This window comes from Phasianus colchicus, chromosome 18 (assembly GCF_987193195.1).
Source record: "Phasianus colchicus chromosome 18, bPhaCol1.hap1.1, whole genome shotgun sequence".
Taxonomy (NCBI): Eukaryota; Metazoa; Chordata; class Aves; order Galliformes; family Phasianidae; genus Phasianus; species Phasianus colchicus.
The window spans coordinates 3433417-3455637 of record NC_143453.1 but is presented as its reverse complement, the minus strand read 5'-3'; the positions used below and the strand labels follow the sequence as shown (position 1 = coordinate 3455637).

General features: G+C 62.4%; 1 protein-coding gene across 4 annotated transcripts; it reads left to right on the top strand.

The window, feature by feature from the left end:
- The first annotated feature begins 3105 nt into the window (after positions 1 to 3105).
- Positions 3106 to 21751, top strand: SMTN (smoothelin). 4 transcript variants are annotated; one of them, XM_090120895.1, is made up of 21 exons: positions 3106 to 3270; positions 6907 to 7067; positions 7157 to 7250; positions 7338 to 7416; positions 7502 to 7806; positions 8932 to 9028; positions 9222 to 9496; positions 9680 to 9743; positions 10599 to 10691; positions 11006 to 11404; positions 12142 to 12239; positions 14182 to 14298; positions 15352 to 15516; positions 15639 to 15714; positions 15813 to 15977; positions 16616 to 16678; positions 16826 to 16892; positions 17039 to 17209; positions 17285 to 17408; positions 17488 to 17639; positions 21455 to 21751. In XM_090120895.1, the coding sequence occupies exons 1-21, from the start codon at positions 3220 to 3222 to the stop codon at positions 21603 to 21605; spliced, it is 2967 nt and encodes a 988-aa protein (XP_089977021.1). In that variant the 5' UTR covers positions 3106 to 3219; the 3' UTR covers positions 21606 to 21751. The 4 variants fall into 4 exon arrangements, with proteins under 4 accessions (XP_089977021.1, XP_031448040.2, XP_031448039.2 ...); XM_031592179.2 differs by lacking the exon at positions 14182 to 14298 and adding an exon at positions 18967 to 19136 and having other exon boundaries at positions 3108 to 3270; positions 21455 to 21594; XM_031592180.2 differs by lacking the exon at positions 14182 to 14298 and having other exon boundaries at positions 3107 to 3270.
- Positions 21752 to 22221: the final 470 nt, after the last annotated feature.

Genomic DNA, 22221 nt, shown 5'->3' with positions numbered 1-22221 from the left:
GTGGCTGGGACAGGTGTGACTGTGAGAGACTGAAAACAACCAGGGCTGTCACCGGGGAGCAGCAGAGCAAGATATATCCTGTTGGTGGGTGATGGATTAGCCATGGGCAACTTGCAGATTGAAGGAAGCCAGAAGTTGGATGACACAACCAATCCTTGTGCCATGGGGCAGAACGTGACCCGCTGGGCGCAGCGCATGCAGGAGCCCTTTGTCACCGCGTTGTTTGGCTCATTAATGAATACCAGAACCAGTCTCGTACAGGTTGTTCACAACATTACACACGTCTGGCTTTTTTTTGGGAGCAGTATGTCACAAGTGCCTGTTTTGCTGTTTCTTGCTGCCAGGGCCCAGAAGATACCAGCTGCTGGGCAGTGGGGTGCAGGGGGCCCTGGCTTGGTGGCCATGCAGAAGTTGGTTTCCCCCTGCCCAACCCAGAGGAGCTCTCCCATGGGGGACTGCCTGCAGCCATCCTGACAGTGAGAGCAGACTGTGCCCAGGGACTCTGGGGCTCTTTGGCTTTGCTCGTGGCACAGCTTCTAGGAAGCCCCTGTGAAAGACCATCACATTTGGGAATGTCTGTAACCTGGTTTTTAAGTTACAAGGATTGGTATCTTCCCTGTACCCCTTGTCCTTATTCCAAACCCTTCCTTTCTTGGCTATAGCAGATCTCAGCATTGTGATTTATGGGCTCCAGAGGTGTCCCAAAAAGGGAAAAAATAGCTGTGTTCAGACAGTGTGACAAAGAAATTGGAGAGATGGGGGGGGTGTGGGGACGGACGGGTCACCTCTTAGGAATGTCCTGCCTATGGAGATGCTGGAGCAGCCTCCTTCCCTTGCTCACATGGTCAGAGCCTTGTACAGGCATTTAGAGCTGAGTTGGAATCATAGCAGATCTGTGACCTCTTCTCTGGACTGGCAGAGTTTTCTGCCCAGCTCCAGGTGTTGCTTGTGAGATGGCAAAGAGCTGGAACAGCCCCACACAGCCACTTACCTGCATTAAAGCAAGCAGGACTGAGTTTCCTGGCTACCAGCTGTGCCTCTGCTCAGGTCTCCATCCTTATGGCTGCCTGCAGGCTTGCTCTTGCCCTGAATGGCACACAGAGCTCATCCTAGCCCTTCACACATATTGCTGTCCTGACCACATGCCAGCCCTGCTCCAGCCTCTGCCTCCCATCTCCCTCTGCTCCCAGCGGACGCAGTGCTCTTGCCAGCCTCTGGCTGCATCCTCTGATGCTGTGCAGCTGCTCCTGTTGGCAGCATTGCACCGGCACAACCAGGTGCTTGGCACAGTGAGATACAGCAGGAGCATCTGGCTCAGTGCAACAGCTCTTCCCTGCATCACTGGGCCCCACGCAACACTCTGTGTGCCACGCATCGCTCATAACGCTGTGGAGTGCCTGCACCTCTGTGGGCAACAGGAGCAGGCAGACCGATGGACAGACCTGCTGGTTCTCTTGTGCACGGGATGGTATACACAGCAGAGGTTCAGCCCCAAAGATTGATGCTTGAAACAAATCAGAGCAAAGAAAAGTGGTGCGTGCCAGCTGGGTATGATGAGAACTGGAGACCTCATTGCCTGCAACAGCATTGCTCCTCCTCAGGCAGATGTGGGACCTTCCTCATCACACAGCTCCTTCACATCTTGGTGATGTGGCATCCACAGTTCTGGTAGGAAGCTGTACAGTGCCCGTGCCAAAGCAGGATGTGAGGAATTAAATACTTCTGATCCTGCCCTGGCCTTGAGCAGAATGTGAGTCACATTTGAGAAATGGGTACATCTGTTTAGGAAGGAGTGTTCTGTCCTGAGCGAATGGCATCGGTTGTGCCCAGGCATATGGCCCCCATGGCTGCTCTGGGCAGAAGGGTTGGCAGAGCTGCAGCATTGCTGTGCATTCCTTACCTCCTTCTCTTGAAGCCACCTGATGCTCAACTGCGTGCTGAGCAGGAAATAGGCAAATCCACAGCACCAATGTGGATGTGCAGTCCCCAGGAGGAAGAGGAGGAGGCACAAAGGCTGGCTGCCTGCCTCCCTCCTTCAGCTGGGAGGTAGGTGCAGCCTCACATGGCTGGAGGACCTTCTCCACTGCCTGGGCACCTTGGGGCCCTGAGCCATGGGAACTGATCCCCAAAACTCAGCCAGCATGATGTCACTGCTTGTAATAGCTCCGTGGGAGCTGCCCTGGATGTTGGCATGCAGAGGAGCAGCATCACTGTGTTACACGTGTGCTTGTTGTGCAGCAAAGCCAGGAGCTTTCCTCCTCCTCCTCCCTGAGTGCATGCGGTGGCTTTTGGTAGCCAGGGGCAGGGGATAGAGGCCTGGCACAGGCATCCCGTGGGGGCGGCTCCCTTTGCTTTACTTCTATAGGATTATCAGAATCTCCTACAAGACTGTTCAGCTGGGTGCACACACAGCAGCTCCCTAGGGTCACTGCTGCAGAGAGCCCAGGGGATGCAGTGCCATCAGCACTGAGCATGCAAAGGTGCTGCAGGATCACAACTTTGGGTAAATGTGGCAAAGAGAGGCACAAAGGGACACCTTAACAGGTAGTGATGCACAGCAGTTACAGGAGGAAAGCTCTGCATTTGTTGAGACTCTCGTGCTCCAGGCTGCCCTATCAGCACAGCTCAGCCATGCTCCCACCCATGGGTGCTGTGCAGGACCTCTGAGCACACAGTGCCCTCCTGCACCCACAGGGCTGACCCCAACGAGCCCCAGGGAAGGGGCCAAGAGCTGCAGTCCGGGAAGAAGCTCCGGGCACATTTACAGCCAAATTTGGGTGACTTTTGCTCAAAGCCCGAGTCGGACGGAAATATCTCCGTGTTGTTTCTCTCCCGTCGATTTCTAATTCAGAATAAAAGTTTCCTTTTACACAAACAAACTTTGCAGCGGTCGGGCGGCCCGTGCCCACCCGGGGCTCCGCACCTCGGGGGCCTCACCGGGGGCTGCCGGACCGCGGGGGGAAGCCGGGCCCGCTCCCACCGCTCCCCACCCTCCGGGGGCGGCCGTGCCGAGGCGGAGCCGGGGCGGGACGGCGGGACCGGTCGGGGCCGTCCCGCCCGGAGCGGAGAACCAATGGCGGCGGTGGGCGCGGGCGGGGCAGCGCGGGGCCGGGCCGGGCGGGAGCGGGACTGCGCGGGGCTGCGGGAGCGGGCCCGGCCCGGTGCTGTATCGGCAGCGGACGGGACTCGGAGCCTCGCGGGGGGCAGCGGGCGGGCACGATGTCCCAGGAGAGCCTGCAGGGCATGGACGAGGGCGCGCTGAGAAAGCTGGTGAGTGCCCGCACCGCGGGGCGGGGGGAGGGCAGGAGGAGCGCTCGATGTGCCCGCGGGCGGCACCGCTCCCGCTGCAGCGTGATGCCCGGTGCCCTCGGGCCGGGCAGAGAGCGGGGCTGCTGCGGGGAGCTGCTGCGGGACCGCGGGGGGAGCTCCGGGCGCTCCCTCGGCGCTCTTCCGGCTGTGCCCCCCATCGCCCGCTTTGCTCGGACTGACATCCGTCCGTCGGCTCCGTCCCCTCGGCCGGCGGTTCCCCGCTGCCAGCCTGGCTCGCGGTGCGGTGCCGGGCGGGACGCGCTGCCCGCCATCTGCCACGCGTGCCCCGGGTCTCTGCTTCCCGCTGGCCCGGCTCCAGCAGCCGAGCCCTCCCCGGCCACCTGCTTCCTGCGGGCATCCCGGCGCTCCCGGAGCAGCTTCCTGCCGGCCCCGCTCCGTGCCAATCCCTTGGCTGCGTTGTTACGACCGGCCTGGGATGGGTGCTGTCGTGGGCCGTGGATCGCCCCTCGTGCGGCCCTGCGGTGGGAGTGGGCTTCGACCCACACGGGGATCCGCGCTGGGAAGCCGCTTTGGGACGTGAGCTGCCGCCCGGTTCGGTGCCGCTCGGCCGCCTGCCCGCTTCCGTGCGCTGAGCCCCGCGCCGGCTCCGCGGGCTGTTTGGGGAATGGAGAGCGGCAGGAAGCTGAGTCAACTCGGAAAGAACGTCCGCGGGGAACAGGAAAGGGTCGGGGTGCCGCTGGGACAGCACGGAGGTCAGCACGGGGTCCGTGCAGCCCGCAGCTCCCAGCTGTCCTCAGTCTGTTGTGAGCGCAGCTCACAAACCCATCTTCAGCCCTGGGGATGTGGGGATGGGTGCTCGGAGTTTCTCCTGGCTCTCTGCTTCCCACCTGAGGCCGCAGGGAGCCGAGAATGAGGCAGTGCTTCTCCATGGGGCTGTCACCATTTGACCACAGGGTGCTTCACACCTCCTCATCCTTTCCCACCACAGCAGGCTGCATGCAGGTGCTGCTGGCTGGCTGTGCGGGTGTCCGGGGAAGGACTGAGCCCGTAGGGCTGCACAGCACTCCGGGACTGCACTGATGTGTGCTGCTTCTCTCCATCCTGCTGCAGCTCTGGGTCTCTGTAGGATGATGTTCCCCTGTCCCTGAATGGCCTCATCCCACGGCTGCCCGCAGCTCTCCCTGTGCCCATGCAGCTGGAGGAAGCCTGCTCCGGGCTGACGTGAGCTGGGGAAGGAATTTTTTTTTTGGTTAGGTTTTGGCTCCGCTTAGCTGGAAGAGGATTAGCCCATATAAGGGAAAACTGCCTGCCTCTGCCGCCGCTTCCTCCCTGCTCCTTCTCTCTCCCCATCCCTCGGTTCCTTGTTCTCCTCCTCCTTTCTCCCAGTGGCAGAACTCCCAGCAGCTCTCTGATGTCCCCGGGGTGCCACCGTGTGGGACCTGAGGGCAGCCCGGAGCGGGCGCTGGCTCCCCGCAGCGGTGAGAGGGGCAGGTGCTGCTGTGGGGCTCATCCTGGCCGGCAGGGACCGGGATGCTGCTCTGGCTCTTTTCCCCAGCGCTGAGTTTCCCTGCGGCCGAGCTCCAGCTGCTCAGTGCCTCTCTGTGCACTGCCTATCCCAAAGCTGGATGGAAAGCCTGGGCTAATTAGAGCTAATTATGGCCCTCTGCTGGTGGACGTGCCCTGGGCTGAGGCAAGGCTGAGTGCTGCCATGCTCGGGCATCACCAGGAAAGCAGCCCGTGGTGACTTGCCAGCACCCTCCTCACAAAGCCACTTTGTGTGGGACGAGGCGGGCGTTTGCTCACAACCATTAATTTGCTGTGGGCTGGGCAGGGCCCATGGGGCCCTGGCATGTGCCGAGCTCAGGGCTTGTCACTGCAGGGCCCCACGGCCCTTCCAGCCCTGGCTCCAGCTGTGGTTTCCGGCACGTTGCCCCACGAGCCGTGTGTTTGCCGTGTGCTGGCTCCATGCTGACGTGGGCTTGGGACGGGGCTCCTGCTGTCCTGCCGCCATCTCTCCTGCAGAGGAAAGGCTGAACCCTCCGGGACCCAGGTGCAGGTCAGACCCTGTCCATCAGATGCCCCTGGGAAGGGCAGACCCTGGTTCTTCTCCTTCCCTCCCTCCTTGTTGCTGCCTTTGCACCCCGGCCACGAAGCTCAGAGCTCCTGTGCTGGGTGCCGGAGCTGCAGAGCACGCAGTCGGCAGCTTGTTTAGCAAATGGTCAGGGCCTCAGCCTCCCAGCATGGGGTGGAGAAGTGTTTTTGTGTCCTTAAGGCCTTTACACAGCTGCAGGGCGCCTTGTCACCTCCTTTCCATCCTCCCGGCCCATTGCAGAAGTCCCTCGGGAGGCCGTGGGTGTTCAGATGGCAGCTCTGCCCAGCTTTGCCTGGGGCTCTGCTGCTGCCTCAGGACCTTCTGTGCAACAGGAGCTGGGATTGCTGCAAGATGGGGCAGCCCCAGGGCCTCTTGCTGTGGCCTTGGGCCTCTCCTGTGCTGTCTGCTAGGGCAGAGGCTTCTCCGACTGCAGGGATGCCATGTAGGGCTGTGAAGGTGGGCTGGGGCTGTTTGCATGCCTGACCTTATGTCTCAGTGGTGCTGAGCTCACCAAAGCTGTGCTCCGGGACCCTGCTGTGTGCTGAGCCAGCAGGGAAAGGGCTGTTCTGTTGCAGAGGCTGTGACTCCGGATGAGAGCTCACACCCTGCAGCACGTGGCACAGGGCTGCAGCCCCCAGATCTGTCCCTGGGAGGCGGATGCTCACACTGCTGCAGGATGCTGATATGGGATGCTGATATCACTGCACGGCAGGGGGTGCTGGGAAGGACATGGGAGGGAGCATGTTTGCTTTAAGCTGCAACCCCTGATGACAATGATCCTCATTTCCAACACTGTGCTGCCCAGCAGGAGCTGACCCACATGGGAAGGTGTCCGTGAGGGTGGCAGGGTGAAAAATGCTGCTCCCAGATGGGTGTCGGTGGCTTTGCAGGGATGGGCTGCGTTAGCAGATGCACTGTGTGCCACGGGCCTGCAGCAGGCTGCAGCCTCCATCAGTTTGTTGCACGCCTGGAGACAAGAGCTGTGCTTCTGGCCCTGCTGTGACCTGAAGCTCAGTGACCAGTTGGTTGGCCTGGCAATGTCCTGTGGGAATGTGAGGAAGAGAACTGCTGCCTTCGCCCTTTGGTGTGGCCGCTGCTGCTCCCAGCATGCCGGGCCCTGATGCTGACAGCAGCTGCTACAGGTCACAGGGTTTATTTTTAACAAGCTCCATGGGAAATCGTTTTCCCGGTTCCCTCGTTGTGAGCCAGTGCTTGGGCAGGGCCTGGTGTCCCGCAGCAGAGCTATACCTGCTTTGTCCAGGGGCTGCTCTGAGCGCAGGCTGCTGGCACAGCTCACGCTGCAGCTCTGCTCCAGAGGAGGGGAAGCCCCCTGTGTGCTGCTGCAGTGCTGGGTGCTGCGCCCGCTCCCTGGGGCGATGTCCAGCTCCGGCCAACATCACGTCCCATCCCACACCGGGGTCGGGCCGCCCCTCGTCCCCTGGAGCGGGGGCAGACAGTGCCAGGCAGTGTGCGCCAGGCGCGTGGGCAGCACGGGACAGACGGCCCCATTGTGCCCAGCACCCAGCCCTGCCCTGTCCTCCCAGCTGGAGGCGACGCTGGATCTCGCCGAGCGGCGCCGCATCCGCTCAGCCATCCGGGAGCTGCAGCGGCAGGAGCTGGAGCGGGACGAAGAGGCGCTGGCCTCCAAACGCTTCCGCACCGAGCGCGGCAGCCACCGGCAGGACAACAAGGAGAACTGGCTGCGGTGAGTACCTGGGGCACGGCGGGATCCCGGCACCGTTGGCTGTGCGGGACTTTGCTCCCGTGCGGCTCTCACCCCTGGCTTCGGCGCAGGTCCCAGCAGCTGGAGGAGGAGCAGCAGAAGGCCCTCGCCTCGCTGTCCCGGGAACTCGAGTCCATCACCGATGTGGAGGAGCTGACAAAGCTGGTGAGTGCCTGATGGCGGGGTGGCACGAGGGAGCTGGGTGCCGCCGAGCTCTCGCTGTGCCTCACTCCTGGCTCTGCCCCTCCGCAGCTGCGGGCAGCCAGCGAGTACGAGGAGCGCAAGCTGATCCGCGCCGCCATCCGCAAGCTGCGGGCTGAGGAGATCGAAGGTGAGGTCCCTGTGTCTGGGCTGCACTGCAGATGCTGGGATGCGACCGATTCCTTCCTGAACTTTACCTTATTTCTTCCACTCAGCTGCAACCCTGGCTGGGAACGTGCAGAGCAGCCGCAGGGATGGTGCTGAGCCCGCAGCCGTGCCCGCACGTGCAGAACGCAGCAGGAGAGATGATGCTGAAACGGCAGCTCTGGTTGGGAATGGGGAGAGCTCCCAGAGGGCAGGCTCTGAGCTGCCAACCGTGGTGAGTGTGGAGAGCAGCACTGAGCCTGTGGAGAACAGCCGGAGGGGCGATGCTGAACAGCTGGTGCTGACCAGGACGGAGGAGAGCAGCCATGGGGGGGATGCAGACAGACTGCCTGCTGAGGAGCCTGAACGCTCCGTGGTGAGTGCTGGTGGGGGTGCCACTGGGAATTGCTGAGTCCTTTGTTTGTACCAGCCTCCTGGGGGCACAAATCCCTGTGCGTGTGTGTGACTTACCTGCCTTAGGGGATTGGGGTGGGTGACGCTGGTGGTGGAGGTCTGCAGGGACATGGGGATGTGACTGTGCTCAGGACACCAACTGTGTGTCACATCCTGAGGTTGTGTGAGTGATCCCTGCTAGTCTTTGAGAGGATTGGTCCTGCTCCAGGAATAGGCTGGTGCCCAGTAGTGATGGATGAGCTGGTGGAGCAGGGGCAGGGCTGGGAGTGGTGGGTGCGAGCCCAAGCTCCCTGCCTAGCAGTGGTGGTTGCACTGCAGGGCATGGCAGCTTTGTGGTGGTTGAGTGTCCTCCCAAGGACACAACGCAGGGCTCCCACTTGAGAGGGAGGGTGGGGAAGGAATAAGCAGTGGTTTGACCCCCAGGCTGCCTCTGTTCAGCTCAGCTTTCCATCTGCCTCCCCCAGGGCCCGTATAAGGCTGGTGGCAGGGGAAGGGAAGGTGACCCTGTGCTATTTCCTTCCTGGTCAGCATCTGCTGGCACTGCGGCACCCCCAGCACACAGCTGTCTGAGTAGGGGTGTTTCCTATCAGACAGCCCATCTCACCTCACCTGGACAATTTATCCAAAATCTAAAGCATTTCCCTTAAGCATTGACATGGTGAGGTACACATTTTGGCAGTGGTTTCCTTCATGCATCCCTTGGCTGTGGTCCCCTCTCTGCCTCCCCCCATCCTGTAGTTATACCAGGATCTCAATTCACGTTGCCCTGGGCTGGTGCTGCACTTCCCTTGCCCCTTTGTGGCACCGTGCCACCTCTCCAGGACACTCATCTCCTAGCAGCCTTCTGCAGTAACCCTGGTGCAGGGTGTGAGCTGCTGTGTTTGATGAAGTCTCACCCCTTGCCCTGCAGCATGGGGATGGCACAGGAGGAGGCTGCAATCTGCAGCATGTCCCTGGCCAGGTGGCAGGATGGGACAGTGCTACTGGAAGCAGCATTCTGACCCACCTTGCATGAGGATGTGCCTGGACGCAGTGGGGTGGAAGCAGCTATGGGGCTGGCTGGGCTTTTACCCCTGCTTTCTTCCAGGCCCATGAGCGGGAGGAGGAGCAGGAGCACAGGCAAGCTGAGCTGCAGGACCTGAATAGCCAGCAGCTGAGAGAACCCCAGAAACCCCCTGCCCAGGGTGAGTCCATGTCTGCAACACATTCCAGGGGAAGAGCAGAGCTTGGGAGTGCAGGAGAAAGTGAAGTTTGGGAAAGAAATGGAAGATGGAGGGGCTGCAGGGTGTCTCCTGAAAAGCCTGAGCTGGCAGCCAGGTGCTTGGCTGGGGCCATAGGAGTGGGGATGCTGTACAGAGCCTCATATCTGTCCTGCAGCCACAGCCTCAGGGACCCTGGTGCTCCTGGACCTGCACCCAGCCCTTGAGCCCACTGCAGCTCCGCAGCCCGAAGAGCAAACCGCAGAGGTGGAGCTGCACACCAAGCGGGCATCTGAGTGTGAGCTGCAGTACCAGGAGGAGGGATCTGGCAGCCCCTGTCCTGTGCAGGAGCCCAACGTGGAGCCAGCAGAGGCCCCGTGCAGCACAGGGCAGAGCCGCCAGGCGGAGCAGGACGGCCCAACACAACCCTGTGCTGTCACTCAGAGTGGCCAGGTATGGGAACACTGCATTGATGGGTGCTGGGAGCCACCCAGACCACAGCCCCCAAATTTTCATTACAGAGTTGGAGGTGCCACACATGGCACATGGTCTGTCACGGTGCTTGCCCCTCTGAGCTGCTTAGGTCAGATTTTGCCATCTCCCCAGCTCACTGTGTTGCCCCTTTCCCCCCTGCAGTTTGTCATCTGCGTGCGAGGCCAGGTGTCGGGGAAGGCTGCGATGCCACAGGAGAAGCCAGCGGGTAAGGGCTGCCCCAGCACCCCCAGGCCATCCCCTGTGAGCCCAGGGGGATGCATTGCCCTGTGTGGGGCAGGACGGACCTCTGGGGATGGGGATGCAGCGCCTGATTGGGCTCAGGGCCTGCTCAGGCCTGGGCCAGGCAGTGGGGTGGCAGGCACGGTGTTTACAAGTCCCCCAGCTACCGGCCGGGCTGCTGCAGGGCCATGAAAGGGAATCTGTGCGTGCAGCAAACCTCGGCCTTTTGCATTCTTTGTCCCAATAAGGCTGGAGCTGAGCACCGGTCCAGCCCTGGCCCCCCCGGGGCTGTGCTTGCTGGCCTGGCCGGGGGCTGTGCGCTGCTCTGGGCCCTCCGTGCCTGGCCGGGTGCTCTTGGCAGCCCAGAGAGATTGTGTTGGGCAACTGATGCCCTCCTGCTGCTGTTGGGAAAGTGTTTCCTTTCTTCTGTGCCAGAAGGAAATAAGGCCAAATGGGAGCTTGCAGCTGTGGGCACCTCAGGGTCATGGCCCTGCAGGGAGCCTCCAGTGTGGCACAGACTCAGGCCTGGTGGCTGAGGAAGGGCTGAGCCCTGCTGCCCTGGGGCAGAGAAGGGGCAGCTGAGCAGCTCGGCTCCCTCCTGCACGCCATGGAGCCTGCATAGTGCTGGCCCTGCTCTGCTGGGGTCCCATGGGAGCTGGGATAATCACACAGCCCCTGTGTTCCTCCATCACCCTCCTGTGCTCTGTGGGGTGCACCGAGCTCCAGGGACATGGGTGACACTGGGAAGAGCTGACATCCCTGCTTCATTCTGTGCTCACTCTCTGCTCCCTCCATCTCATTCCTTGCACACGGACACGGCCTGTCCCTTCCCGGCTGATAGCACCCACCCAGAGCACAGCACGGACCCCATCTCGCCTCAACGCTCAGCGCTGGGAACAAACACCATCCTCACCATGCCCACAGGGCCACGCAGGTGAGGCCACATCTTGACTGCTGTGCTCCATTCGGGGCTTCCAGCCGTGTGTGCGTGGACAGGCAGAAGCTCAGAGAGCTGCCGGGCACCCGGGGGGCAGCATCTCTGTGGGCGGCGTGCATGGGGACGGCATGCATCGTGGGGACGGCATGCACTACAGGGATAGCATGCACTGCAGGGATAGCATGCACTGCAGGGATAGCATGCACCGCGGGGAGGCTGGGGGGCGGCGTGCATCGCGGGGTGCCCGGGCTGCATGCACGGGGTGCACTCGACGTGGCACCCATCTGACCCGGCTGCTCCGTCCCCCGCAGAGCCGAGCCCCGTGCAGCGCTCCTCCTCGGTGCGGGAACGCGCGCAGCGCTTCACCCCTTCGGGCGCGACCCCGGTGGGCGCCGCGGGGCGGCAGCGGGCGGCGGCGGGCGGCCCCGAGGGGGCGGGCGGCGCTGCGGGGCGGGCCGGACCCGGCCAATGGCAGCGGGGGCCTCGCACGGCCCCGCCGGGTCCCGATCAAAACGCGAGGGGAGCCGGTGGCGGAGGAGCAGAGCAGCGCCCGCCGCACGCCGGCCCCCGCCCCGCCGGTACCGGCCCCACCGCCGCCCACGACGGCATGAAGACGTACTTCACCATCGAGATCAAGGATGGGCGCGTGCAGCCCCACACGCAGTCCGTCACGCCCCGCATCGTGGCCGCCCCCGGCAGCCAGCGGGCAGGTGGGCACCGGGCGGGCGGCACGGGGACAGTGGGGACGGTGGGCAGCCAGGGAACGGCAGGGAGGGTCGGCGCCCGGTGGGGCGTTGTATGGTTGGATGTACGGTGGGTGCTGCTAAGACAGGCAGGTGGGGGAGCAGTGGTGGGATGTGGGATGCTGGGGGCCCAGCGTGGGCTCTGCAGAAGGGCAGGAGCGTGGCAGCCCTCGCCCTTTGGCTCCAAAGCTTGTCCCTGTCCAGGTGCTCCCTCCTGTCCCACAGTCCTTCCTCCAATCCTACAGCCTTGTCCCCTCCTGGCCCTGCAGCCCAGCCCCAGAGCACAGCACAGCCCCGTGCTCTTGCCCTATCCCCACAGACCCGCCTCTGTGCTGGCATCATGCAAAGTGCCATCCCCGCTGCTGCCCTGTGTGCCATGCAGCCCTGCCTGCCCGTATCAGGACAGGATGCCTCTGCGCGCTCTCCGGGGCTGTCCCTCACGCCGGGAGGTCTTGGCTCCCCCTGGAGAGCTGCGGGAAGTGTCCATCTTAGGGGTGAAGGCATGCTGGGGGGGCCTGGCTCCCCCCTGACGCAGCAGCTCCCACATGCTTTAGCCGTCCCCGCAGCCCTCTCTGTGCACCAGAGCTCAGAGCTCTGCCGCAAGAGCAGGATGCGCCGGAGCCGGTGCCTCTCCCCATCTGCGGGCACAGGGCTGAGCCTGTCGGGCTGGAGCGCTTCCCGAGTGCCCGCAGCTTCCTTTGCAGAGCTCACCCTGGGGCTGAGGAGCACTCCCATCCGCATCACCGCCATCCCCAGCAGCACCGGTATCTGCAGCATCACCACCAGCAGCAATGTCGTCAAAGTGAGTGCGCTCAGGGCCCTGGGTGTGGGGTGGGAGCAGCCCCGTGCATCGAGGCAGGTGCTTGGTGCTGGCAGCGTGGTTGGGGGGCTCTGTTGTGTGGATAGGGGAGCCCCCAGGGCCTGTGTGGAAACCCACATCCTTGTCCAGGTGAGCCCCCCCTGTGCCACAGTGTGTAGAGATGTTTAGAGAAGGGAGTGGGCAAGTTTTGTGCGTTTTCCCCTTTGTTCTCAGCTACCTCGTAGGGTTGTGGCAGCTCAGGGAAACCCACTGCCATCCAGCCCTGTGTTTTCCATTCTGGGAATGAAGCTTGGCCATGAGGCTGGGGAGCATCTCTAGGGCCCTGCTTCAGGGGCTCTGCCCTGCAGTCTGCCCTGGGTCCTGCCTCTTCCTCCTTCTGTGCTCTCCAGCTGTGCCTGCCTGGTGCAGGGGGATTCTTGGGGACAACTGGAAAAAAAAAAAAAAAAAAAGGTACACCCACCCCTGGCTCCGATCTGGGTGGAGATGAGGACACAGCCCTGGGTGCTGCAGTAGCAGGGCTGGAGGTGCCTAGAAGGCAGCACGGTGCTTACAGCTCTTCAAGTGCTTTTATCTGCTGTTGGCCATCTAGGGCAATGCAAAGCGTGCGCGTGTGCAGTAGTGTTGGCAGGAGCTGGGATGTCCAGAACTGTGCTGCCTTGCTCATGGGGCCAAGTGCCTGCCTGCTTCTCCGGGCATGGCCATGCTGGTGGTCAGGGTGCTGCTCGCTTGCTGTGGGCCCAGCTCGGTGCTCACCTTGACAGGCAGGCAGCAGGTGCTGCCCATGCCAAAGGTGCAGCTCTCTGCCCACGGAGGGTGACAGCCCCACACTAATGCGCTCACGCAGGCTCGGCCCTGCAGTCTGTCAGCTCTCATTAAGGTATTAGCAGTGTTGTGGCACCGGGTGGGTGCTTGGGGACCAGGGCTGGACACAACCTCCAGGTGTGCTGCGAGCGGGCAGGGAGGAGGAGGAAGAGAAGGAAGAAGGGGCTGTGGTGCCCTCGGCCCTGCCAGGTAGGGGTCGGTCTGACCCACGGTGTGTGTGGGGCCGGGAGCTGCTGCCTTTTGCTGGGAGTGCTGCGTGCGCCTTGGGAACTGGCGGGTGTGGAGCTCACGGGGCTCCATGCAGCAAGGGGAGGTGAGACCCATGGTCACAGGCGGTGGCATTGCCCTGCACGGTGCTTGCCTGGGGCCAGGGCTTTAAGCTGGGTGGGTGCCACGGGGCAGGATGGCTGCAGGAAGTTGTGCAGGAGGGGCTGCCTGCACGCAGCAGAGCAGCGCTGCTGGGGTGGATCCTGCAGGGTTTCTGCTACTGCCTGCCTTTCTCGCAGAGCCCCGCTGCTGCGTGGCCACAGTGGCAGCAGCTGCCAGGCCGTGGGGACAGAGGCAGGAGGAGCCCGTTCCCTGCAGCAGCCACCAGGGCCCCCCTTTGCCGGGCCACCTGGTCCTGCGGGGCCTGGAAACACTTCCAAGTGTCAACGCCTGCCTCGGCGCCCCTGCACGGGACCCCCGGCCGTGCTGCGACAAGAATAGCTGGGCCGGCCTCCAGCCGGGGGTGGTGCCCCTGCAGCCCCTATAAAGGGCAGGGGACAGCTGAGAGGGGCCCGCTGCAGCACCCGCAGCCCTGGAGCCCGCCGGCAGCATGCCGGGGATCAGCCTGGAGGGCCTGGCTCAGGCCGGGGTGGCCGAGCTGGAGGAGCTGCGGCGGGAGCTGCAAGCCTTCGGGCGGGCAGTGGAGGTGCAGCTGGAGCAGGCCATGCGGCAGGTGCAGCCCCTGGCCCGCGCCCTGCGGGATCTGGAGGAGGAGCACCTGGTGCTGCGGGCCGAGCAGGCGCGTCTGGGCCGCCGGCTGGACCTGCTGGCCCTATGGCTGGCACCTCCGGAGCCTGCGGAGAAGGACCTCAGCACCCTGTTTCTGGAAGCACAGGACCCTTGCGCTCATTTTGAGGGCACCGAGGAGTCCGGCAGCCCGGTGGCCCATCCACCCACTTTCTCCAGCACGCGCCAACAGTCGACCCTGCACCTCTCCCGGAGCGACAGCTTTGTGAGTGCGGGCCGGGCCGAGCCTGGCTGGGCTGCCCCATCCTGGGCAGCACCCGCTGGGGGGGCACGGTGCCGGGGCCGAGGAGAAACCCTCGGCTGGGGGTGGGATGGGTGTGCAGTGTGGCTGGGATCAGCTGCAATCACAGCCTGCTGCTGTGGGAGGCCGGTGCTGGGCAGGGCTGCGAGCCAATGGCGCCTGCCTGCTTCGCATTGCTGGCGTGCCGGCCGCGGGGCAGCTGTCCCGGCCCTTGCGTGGGCTCGCCTCGCGGTCGTCAACTCGCCCTGCAGTGGCCCTGGGCTCTGTGCTGCTCCTCCTGCCCAGAGCTTCACTGCGGTGTGCTGCGTTGCTGGCACTGGGCTGAGCCACTGGGGAGCCAGCCGGTGCCAGTAATGCGTGCCCTCACGCCTGGCAGCGGTGTGAGATGGGGCCAGGTGTGCAGCGGGGCTGCCTTGGCCCAACACCTCCCACCCGCTGCCTCCAGGCCCTATTCTGGGACTGGAGAGCTGCCCACGGCGCATTGCTTGGGGGTCGTGCTGAAAGGGACTTGGTGTCCTGGCCGTGCTCCCGCGGGAGCTGAGCTGGCCTAGTTCCTGAGCGGAGATGACGAGGAGGCTCCTGATCTCCTGTGCAAGCTCTTCTTTCTGCTAAGTCCTTTAATTCCCTGGAAATCCCTTGTGCTGCTAATGGTGTGCACTGGCTTTGCCAGCACCTTGCCAGCTTTAGGGCATGGTGCCCCCCCTGCCTCACCGGAGGCCCTGGTAGTGGCAGTGGGTCGTAGGTGTCTGCAGGCTGCAATTTGGAGACATTTTGGCAGCAGGTACAAGAGCACCTAGGGCCTCCTGGGGCAGGGTGGGCTGCGGTGTGCTGAGTGTTGGGGATGTGGCATTCTGCCTGCATTGGTCACTGCTGACATCCACGGCGTACCACCAGCCGTGAGCTCCTACACCACACAGTGCATCCCCACAGTCCCTGCTGCCTGTGGCACTGGGCAAGCATCGGGTTCATTAGGGGGTGAGACTGGTGAGACTCAGGCATGCCGTGCTCTCCTTGCAGCCGATGGAACCGGAGCTGGTGGTGGAGCAGCCCCAGGCACCGAGGCTGCAGCCAGAACTGCCCAATGGCATGGAGAAGGTCCAAGTGAGGGAAGTGGAGAAAAAGAGCAAGCTGAATGTCGAAGAGCTGAACAGGATCGAGGATGAGAGTGTTCTGGATAAGATGGTACGTCCTTCACTGTGATGGCGCGGGCTTCTAAGGGCGAGATACAGGCTGGAGATAAAGGGGTTTGGAACTGGGTGGGAGAAGAGAGCAGAGGGGCCGTGCTGACCTCCTTCTTCCTGCAGCTGGATCAGACCACGGACTTTGAGGAGCGACGGCTGATCCGTAATGCCATGCGGGAGCTGCGCCAGCGCAAGCGAGGTAGTTGGCAGCTGTGGGAGGGGGGAATGCTGATACCCCGTGTGGGGTCACAGACCTTGCATCTCGCTGCTGACACCATCTCCTTTGTGCATTTGCAGACCAGCGGGAGAAGGAACGGGATCAGCGGCTGCAGGAGATGAAAAGCCAGGCTACAGTGAGCAGGGCTGGCCACAACACTGAGACCACCACCACGCAGAGCACCCAGTCAGCCGATGGCTCAGCCCGCAGCACTGTCACCAAAACTGAGCGCCTCATCCAGTCTAGTAAGAGCAGGGCTCTGCAAGCACCACGCTTGCTGCCGAGATTCACCACTAGTTTTCTGTCTGCCATTCTCTGTGCTTGCCCTGGCTGGGACCACTGGCATTTCCAGCATTAGCCCAGCCTGTGGCATGCACCAGGCTTTGCAGAGCCCAGGGCAAGGGACAGTAGAGAGCTGGGCATCTTCGGTTTTCTCCCTCTGCAGGGAGGTGACAGCATAGCACACGGGGTCAGCTGCATCCTGCAGAGAGCAAGACCCTGGTTTAAGGCCAGATTTCACTTGCTTCATCAGCCTCCTGCTTTAGCCTTTCTGGGGCCTGAACCCTAAGGGGATCTGCTCTAGTGCCTTCCCACCTAACCCATGTTCCCCATTGGGGTGGCACGGGGCATGTGGGCCCTCTCCTGTCACCCACACTTCTGCCAGCTGACTCAAGCTGAGAGTAGCTGTCTGTGGCTGCTCCAGCCTTCCTGCCTCACTGCTCCATCACTCTGGCCTCTCTGTTCCACCTGGTTGCTGCCTAGGGGCACATAGTTTCTGTCTCACCCCCATGCTTATGCAGGATGTCTCCCTGTCGTGCTTTGTGGACATGCTCCCTGCCGTGCTGTGTGGAAAGCTGACCCCCCTTTGCTTTATCCCCTGCAGATGATGGCAACAAGACTTCCCGCACAACAACCATGGAGTCGAGTTATGTGAAGAAATCAGACAGTAAGAGCTTTAGCTGCCTTTTATCAATGGCATCCTTAGTGCTGCAGAGCACATAGCAGAGCTTCCCCAGCCTGCCCAGGTTCCCCAGCCTGCCCAGCTCTGCTGCTCCATGACTCCTACCTGAGGCCTATTTCTCCTTCTCTGCAGATGGCAGCAGCAGCACGTTTGTTCAAACCAAATCATCCTACAGCTCATCTTCCAAGAAGACAGGCAGGTGAGTGGTGATGCCATCAGCCAGGAACCTTGAGCTGTGCTGGTTCTGTCCTACGAGCGTGGAGTTCTTTGAGCTGCAGGGATGAGGAGGGGCTGAGAATGACTATGTTCCTTTCTGCACTGAGGCTTTGCCTGTGTCTCTTGCAGCATCTTTGACCGGGAGGATGAGAGTGCCTCAAGGCAGAGCAGCTTGGCTGCACTGGAACGACGCCAGGCTGAGAGAAAGAAGGAGCTGATGAAAGCTCAAAGCCTGCCCAAGACATCAACCTCACAGGCTCGCAAGGCCATGATTGAGAAGCTGCAGAAAGAGGGCGGGAGGTGAGGACATGCCAGGCAAGGAGCAGTTGGGGCAGCAAGCATCACATGCGTTACCCTCTGTGTTTTCTCCCTCAGCTCTCCAAACCCTGCAGCACCGCGTGCAGCTGTACAGCGCTCCTCCAGCTGTGGTGTCCCCAATGCCAACAGCATCAAGCAGATGTTGCTGGACTGGTGCAGGGCTAAGACCCGGGGCTATGAGGTCAGTGCTGCCTCCTCTCCCAATCTTGGGCCAGGCTGGGCCAGTCACTGTGCCCCTTAGTAACTCTCCTTTCCTGCAGCACGTGGATATCCAGAACTTCTCCTCCAGCTGGAGCGATGGCATGGCCTTCTGTGCTTTGGTCCACAACTTCTTTCCAGATGCTTTTGACTATAGCCAGCTCACACCCCAGAACCGCCGTCACAACTTCGAGGTGGCATTCTCCTCTGCAGAGTACGTAACTCTGGTGCTACCACAAGGGCCATGGGCACGTCCCACGCTCAGGACAGCTCTTTCTGCTGCTGCCTGGGCGCAGGGACACAGGCAGGGGCTCTGGAGGAGCTGGCCATGCTAGAGGCTCGGTGCTCGTTTGCATCGCTCCTTTCTGTCACACAGTGAGGTTGGGAAAAAGCTGACTTGGCTGTACAGAGCCCCAGTGGGCCAGTACAACCCAGTCTGTTTTGAGGTGGTGGGCATGGGACTGGGTCTCCTGGGCATGGAACATAAAAGCCAAAGGCAGGGCAGGCTCTGTGGGGCAGGGCACCAGCCATGCACAGTGCAGTACCTGGGGAGCTGGGAGTGGGGTTTGTACATGCAGGTGCCTCCTTCACGGTTGTAGGGGCTCAAACACCGTTGCAGCTTCTCAAGTCCCTTCCCTCCCCTTTTGCTTCTGGTTTTCCTGGGTGCTGAGAGATGGGAGCGCATCCAGCTGGAGGGCTGGAAGCCAGGCCCTCTCTCCTTCCTTCTGTCTCTCCTCCCATCCACTCCTATTCTCCTCCAGCACCCTGCTGGCCTTGCCTCGGGCAGGGCCAGGTGGGTTTCGGAGGGGCCCCATCCCCACCTGCCTGTCAGGTGGCAGCCGGCTGGTGCTCAGTGTGGTGGCACTGGCTGGGAGCTCCCGGCAGCTCCCACAGTGCTGTTCAGTGGAGCAATCGGGAATAGGGGGCCGTGTGCCTGGGTCTTGGCACTCCTATTAATAGACTTTTTGCTTTAATTGGGACCGGTGCGTGGACTGAGAGAGCCATCGATCTCTCCGGCCTGGAAGCCAGGTGGCCTCTTGTCCTTCCTCCTCCTCCAGCTCTTGTGAGCGTCTTCTCCTGAGCTTCCTGCACCAGGGCTGTGCCATGCGGTTCCAAGTGGAGCTGGGCAGGATGCTGGGCTTGCCCAGCCCTCCTGGCTGCTCTATATACAAGCTATATAGAGCGCTGCTCCGCTCTGGAACTCGCTCCCCGAGCACCAGGCGCGCCAGAACACATCACTCCCTCTTCTGTCTCGTTCTGTCATTCCCTCTTGACCTCACGCCTGTCCACACTGCTCACCTACCCTCCCATCCCCTGCTTGTGAGCCCTGGCCCCCCAAGTCACACTGAATGGCCTTGGAGCGCGGCGGTGCCTGGAGCCGTCCTGCCCCTGCATCGCGCACCCCCAGAGCATGTGAGAGCAGAGCAGCATCTGCCCGGGGAATGGGAACTGCATTGATCCGTGTCTCTTGTTTTCTCTCTTTCTCCCCTCCCCGACTGGGCTGCGGTCACTGGCTTGCCCCTCTCTCTCCCTGCCCTCAGGAAGCACGCAGACTGTCCGCAGTTGCTGGACGTGGAGGACATGGTCCGGATGCGCGAGCCAGATTGGAAGTGTGTGTACACATACATTCAGGAATTCTATCGCTGCCTGGTCCAGAAGGGGCTGGTAAAAACCAAAAAGTCGTAGCCCATTTTCACCCCCGGGAGCGATGGTGAGAATCTTCCTGTCGATCTACTGCCGCACACCCGCCCGCCTGCGTCCCACAGCTTGGCAGGAGGGCCGGGGAGCGGCCGCTGCGGCTGGGGCAGAGAATGGGGCTTACTGGTGGGAGAGGGTCGAGTCTCGTTCTGGGAGCAGGGTGGAGGCAACTGGCTGCCTCACTCCTTTCAGAACAGCCCTTGTGGGGAGAGGGCTGAGGAGGTGGTCGTGGAGGGGACCCAAGGGCCGATGGCTCTCCAGCCTGATGCCAGCAGGAGCGGGGCTGCTGTGGCTTTTCCCTGCCTTCCTCCCACTCGCCCAGCCGAGCCCGGGGGCTGAGCCACTGGATACCAAGGAACACCGCTTTGGTCACCAGAGTGCTCCAGCCTCACTGCCTGCACTCGCTGCCTCCTTCTTCTGTACTTGAGGCTGCCTGTCCCAGGCACGCAGAGGCTGCTGGCTGCAGTGGGGGGGCTGAGGCCGGTGCTGCGCTGCAGGATCAGGCGTGGCTCAGGGTGCTCCCCTCCCATCGAGGTGCTGCCTGCTCATATATGGGCAGGAGAGGGGAGCCTGGAAAGTGTGACTCAAGGCTGCAGTCCTGCCTCTTCTTGCACTGTTTGTGCCTGTCTTTCAGGGGCATCCTAGCTGGCACTGGAGCCTCCTCTCCCCCAGCTCTGCACTGCACTAGCACACCGAGGCCCAAACAATGCCTTTATAAGGGCAGAGCCTGTCTCCCTCTGCTGCCTTAGCTTTTCCATCACCCTGGCTGGTGGTAGCAGAGGACCTGCTGTGCTCAGGCGGGTGCTTTCCCAAGGCCCTGAGCATGCCCTCCTGGGCTGCTGCATCATACAGTGGGGCTGCTGCAGGTCAGACCCTAGGCTCAGAGCCTATTGCTTCCATTTCTGTCTGAGTTCCAGCCCTGCAGCATTAACCAGGAGAGCGGGGCATGAAGAGCAAGGCCTCAGGCAGAGCTCCCAGACTGGCTACAGCCTTCCAGAATGGCTGCAGCATCCATGAGGAGCCCAGGGGCCAGGCAGCTTTCTTTGATCCCAGTGCTCCTTGCACCCATGCCTTCCTGCCCAAGGACTCACACAAACTGGATGTCTGTGCCGGTGCCAGCCCAGAGCTCCTTGCTCCAAGGGCTGTGCAGGGGCACCAGAGCACATGATGGGGCTAGCAGAGTCTGCAGCTTGGCATGAGGAGAGAGGGCTAGGGATGGGGGATTTTGTGGAAGGTGTCTGATCCTCCCAGTACGGTCAGAGCTGTCCCAATGAGCTTCTGCCTGGCTCAGCCTGTGTGACATTGGAACCTGGAGCCAAGCTTTGTGGGTTCTGCAGGACCCTAGCACGGATGGCTCCATCCCCAGCCACTGCATGAGCCTCAAGCCCAGGCTCAGCTTCAGGCTGCTCAGCCCCAGCCCTGATTCTTGGCGCTGGTGCCAGCACAGCCTGTGCCCTGTCAGCCAACACTGGCAATGGCTGCTCCAACTCTGGGCACTGTCCTCTCATGGGCGGCAGCAGCACTGGGCTGCTCCCAGACACCCCCTGCCAGCCCCAAGGACTTGAAGAGCCGTGTGAGGGAGGGAGCTGCCCCTTCCCTTCCATCTGTACCCTGCCTGGCTGCAGCAGCAACAGCCCCTGCTGTGCCAGTGGCCCCAAAGACCATGGAGACACCTGGGGCCAGGTGGAGCTGGGGAGCCACATCTTGGGGTGCAGGCTGGCAGCAGTGGGGCAGGGGTGGTGCTTGTAGCCAAGGGTCAGAGTGAGCAGCAGTGTCATCCCAAGGCCAGTTTTAATGGTGGAGTGGGCTCTGAAGTGGAGAGCAGCTGGGGAAAGGTCTGGCATAGGACTCAGTGCCCAGCCCAGGCCTCAGGGCAGCAGTGACTCCAGTCTGGGGTAGCCATAGGCCATTGCTGAGCCACTGGAAATTGTGTGGCTCTGGCAGAGTTGTGCCCGCAGTCGGGCCCAATGCAGCCTGGGCTGTGATCCAGCAGCTGGGTGGGAGGCTGGGAAGCATGGCCAGGGGTTGGGGAGCGCAGGGCAGTGTGGGGTGAGGCTGCTCTGGTGGCTCCATCACAGTGCAATGGCCTCAGCCTGCACTCATAGTGGAGGGAGCAGGTCTAGGAGGGCTATGAGGACTACAAGTACCAATGGCAGGGCAGGGTGTGGGTAGCAGGGGACTGTGGAGGCAGTGGGGTGAGCAGTGCTGCCTGGCCTCGCAGGCCACACTGGGCTGGGGGCACTGAGGGCACTGTGAGGCTGGGGGCAGCCTGGCGCTGGCAGCCCCATCCCGGCCCTCCTGCAGGTATGCTGAGGCCCCATATCTTTGCAGGATGCTGGCGGACTGCGTGCCCCTGGTGGAGGTGGAAGACATGATGATCATGGGGAAGAAGCCAGACGCCAAGTGCGTCTTCACCTATGTGCAGTCCCTCTACAACCACCTGCGTCGCCACGAGATGCGCATGCGGCAGAAAGAGTGCTAGAGCCTGCCCCGGCCTGCGGCTGCCCGACACCTCACTGCCCCCTCCCTGCAGGGACGCTGGTGTGCGGAGGAGCTGCTGCCCCATGGAGAGGCTGGCAGCGGGGGTGGAGAGGCTGTGGGGCTGGCGCTGGACAAAGTTTAGGGCTCCTGGGTCACCCATTGCTTCAGCCTTGCTGGAGCTCCTCGGTCAGCCTCTGCCCTGGCTGGCTGCCAGCTGAATGTATGGGCAGGGCAGAACGGTGCCAGGTGGGTGCCGCCTAGGATGCCACTCTCCCTGCAGCCAGCTTGGCTCTCCTCCCCTCTGCCATACTCTAGTGTGTTAAGTTATTCATTCTCAAGGAGTTCTTTTTACATGGGCAGGGTCCCTGCTTCCCCAGGGAGGCTGGGGCAGCACAGTACCCTCAGGCCCTGAGCCAGCGTGGGTCTGTGTCTGTGTGGCTCGGCCCATGGACCCTGCAAGCCAGGGCCCAGGTGGGTGCTGCTGGTTTTGGTGCAGCCGGGAGGCAGAGTGCCCTGCTCCCCAGGCGGCCTGAGAACAGTTCTGGGCCCCCTGCAAGGAAGCCCCTCTGCCCACCACAGTCCCTGCTTGGTGCCACCTCCCTGGGGACGGCCCTGTG

Coding starts and splice junctions, on each gene's coding strand:
- SMTN (XM_090120895.1), top strand. CDS start 3,220: ATGTCCCAGGAGAGCCTGCAGGGCATGGACGAGGGCGCGCTGAGAAAG. Junction 9,744..10,598: donor GCCACAGGAGAAGCCAGCGG/GTAAGGGCTGCC, acceptor CCCGGCTGATAG/CACCCACCCAGAGCACAGCA. Junction 17,640..21,454: donor GTGGCATTCTCCTCTGCAGA/GTACGTAACTCT, acceptor ATATCTTTGCAG/GATGCTGGCGGACTGCGTGC.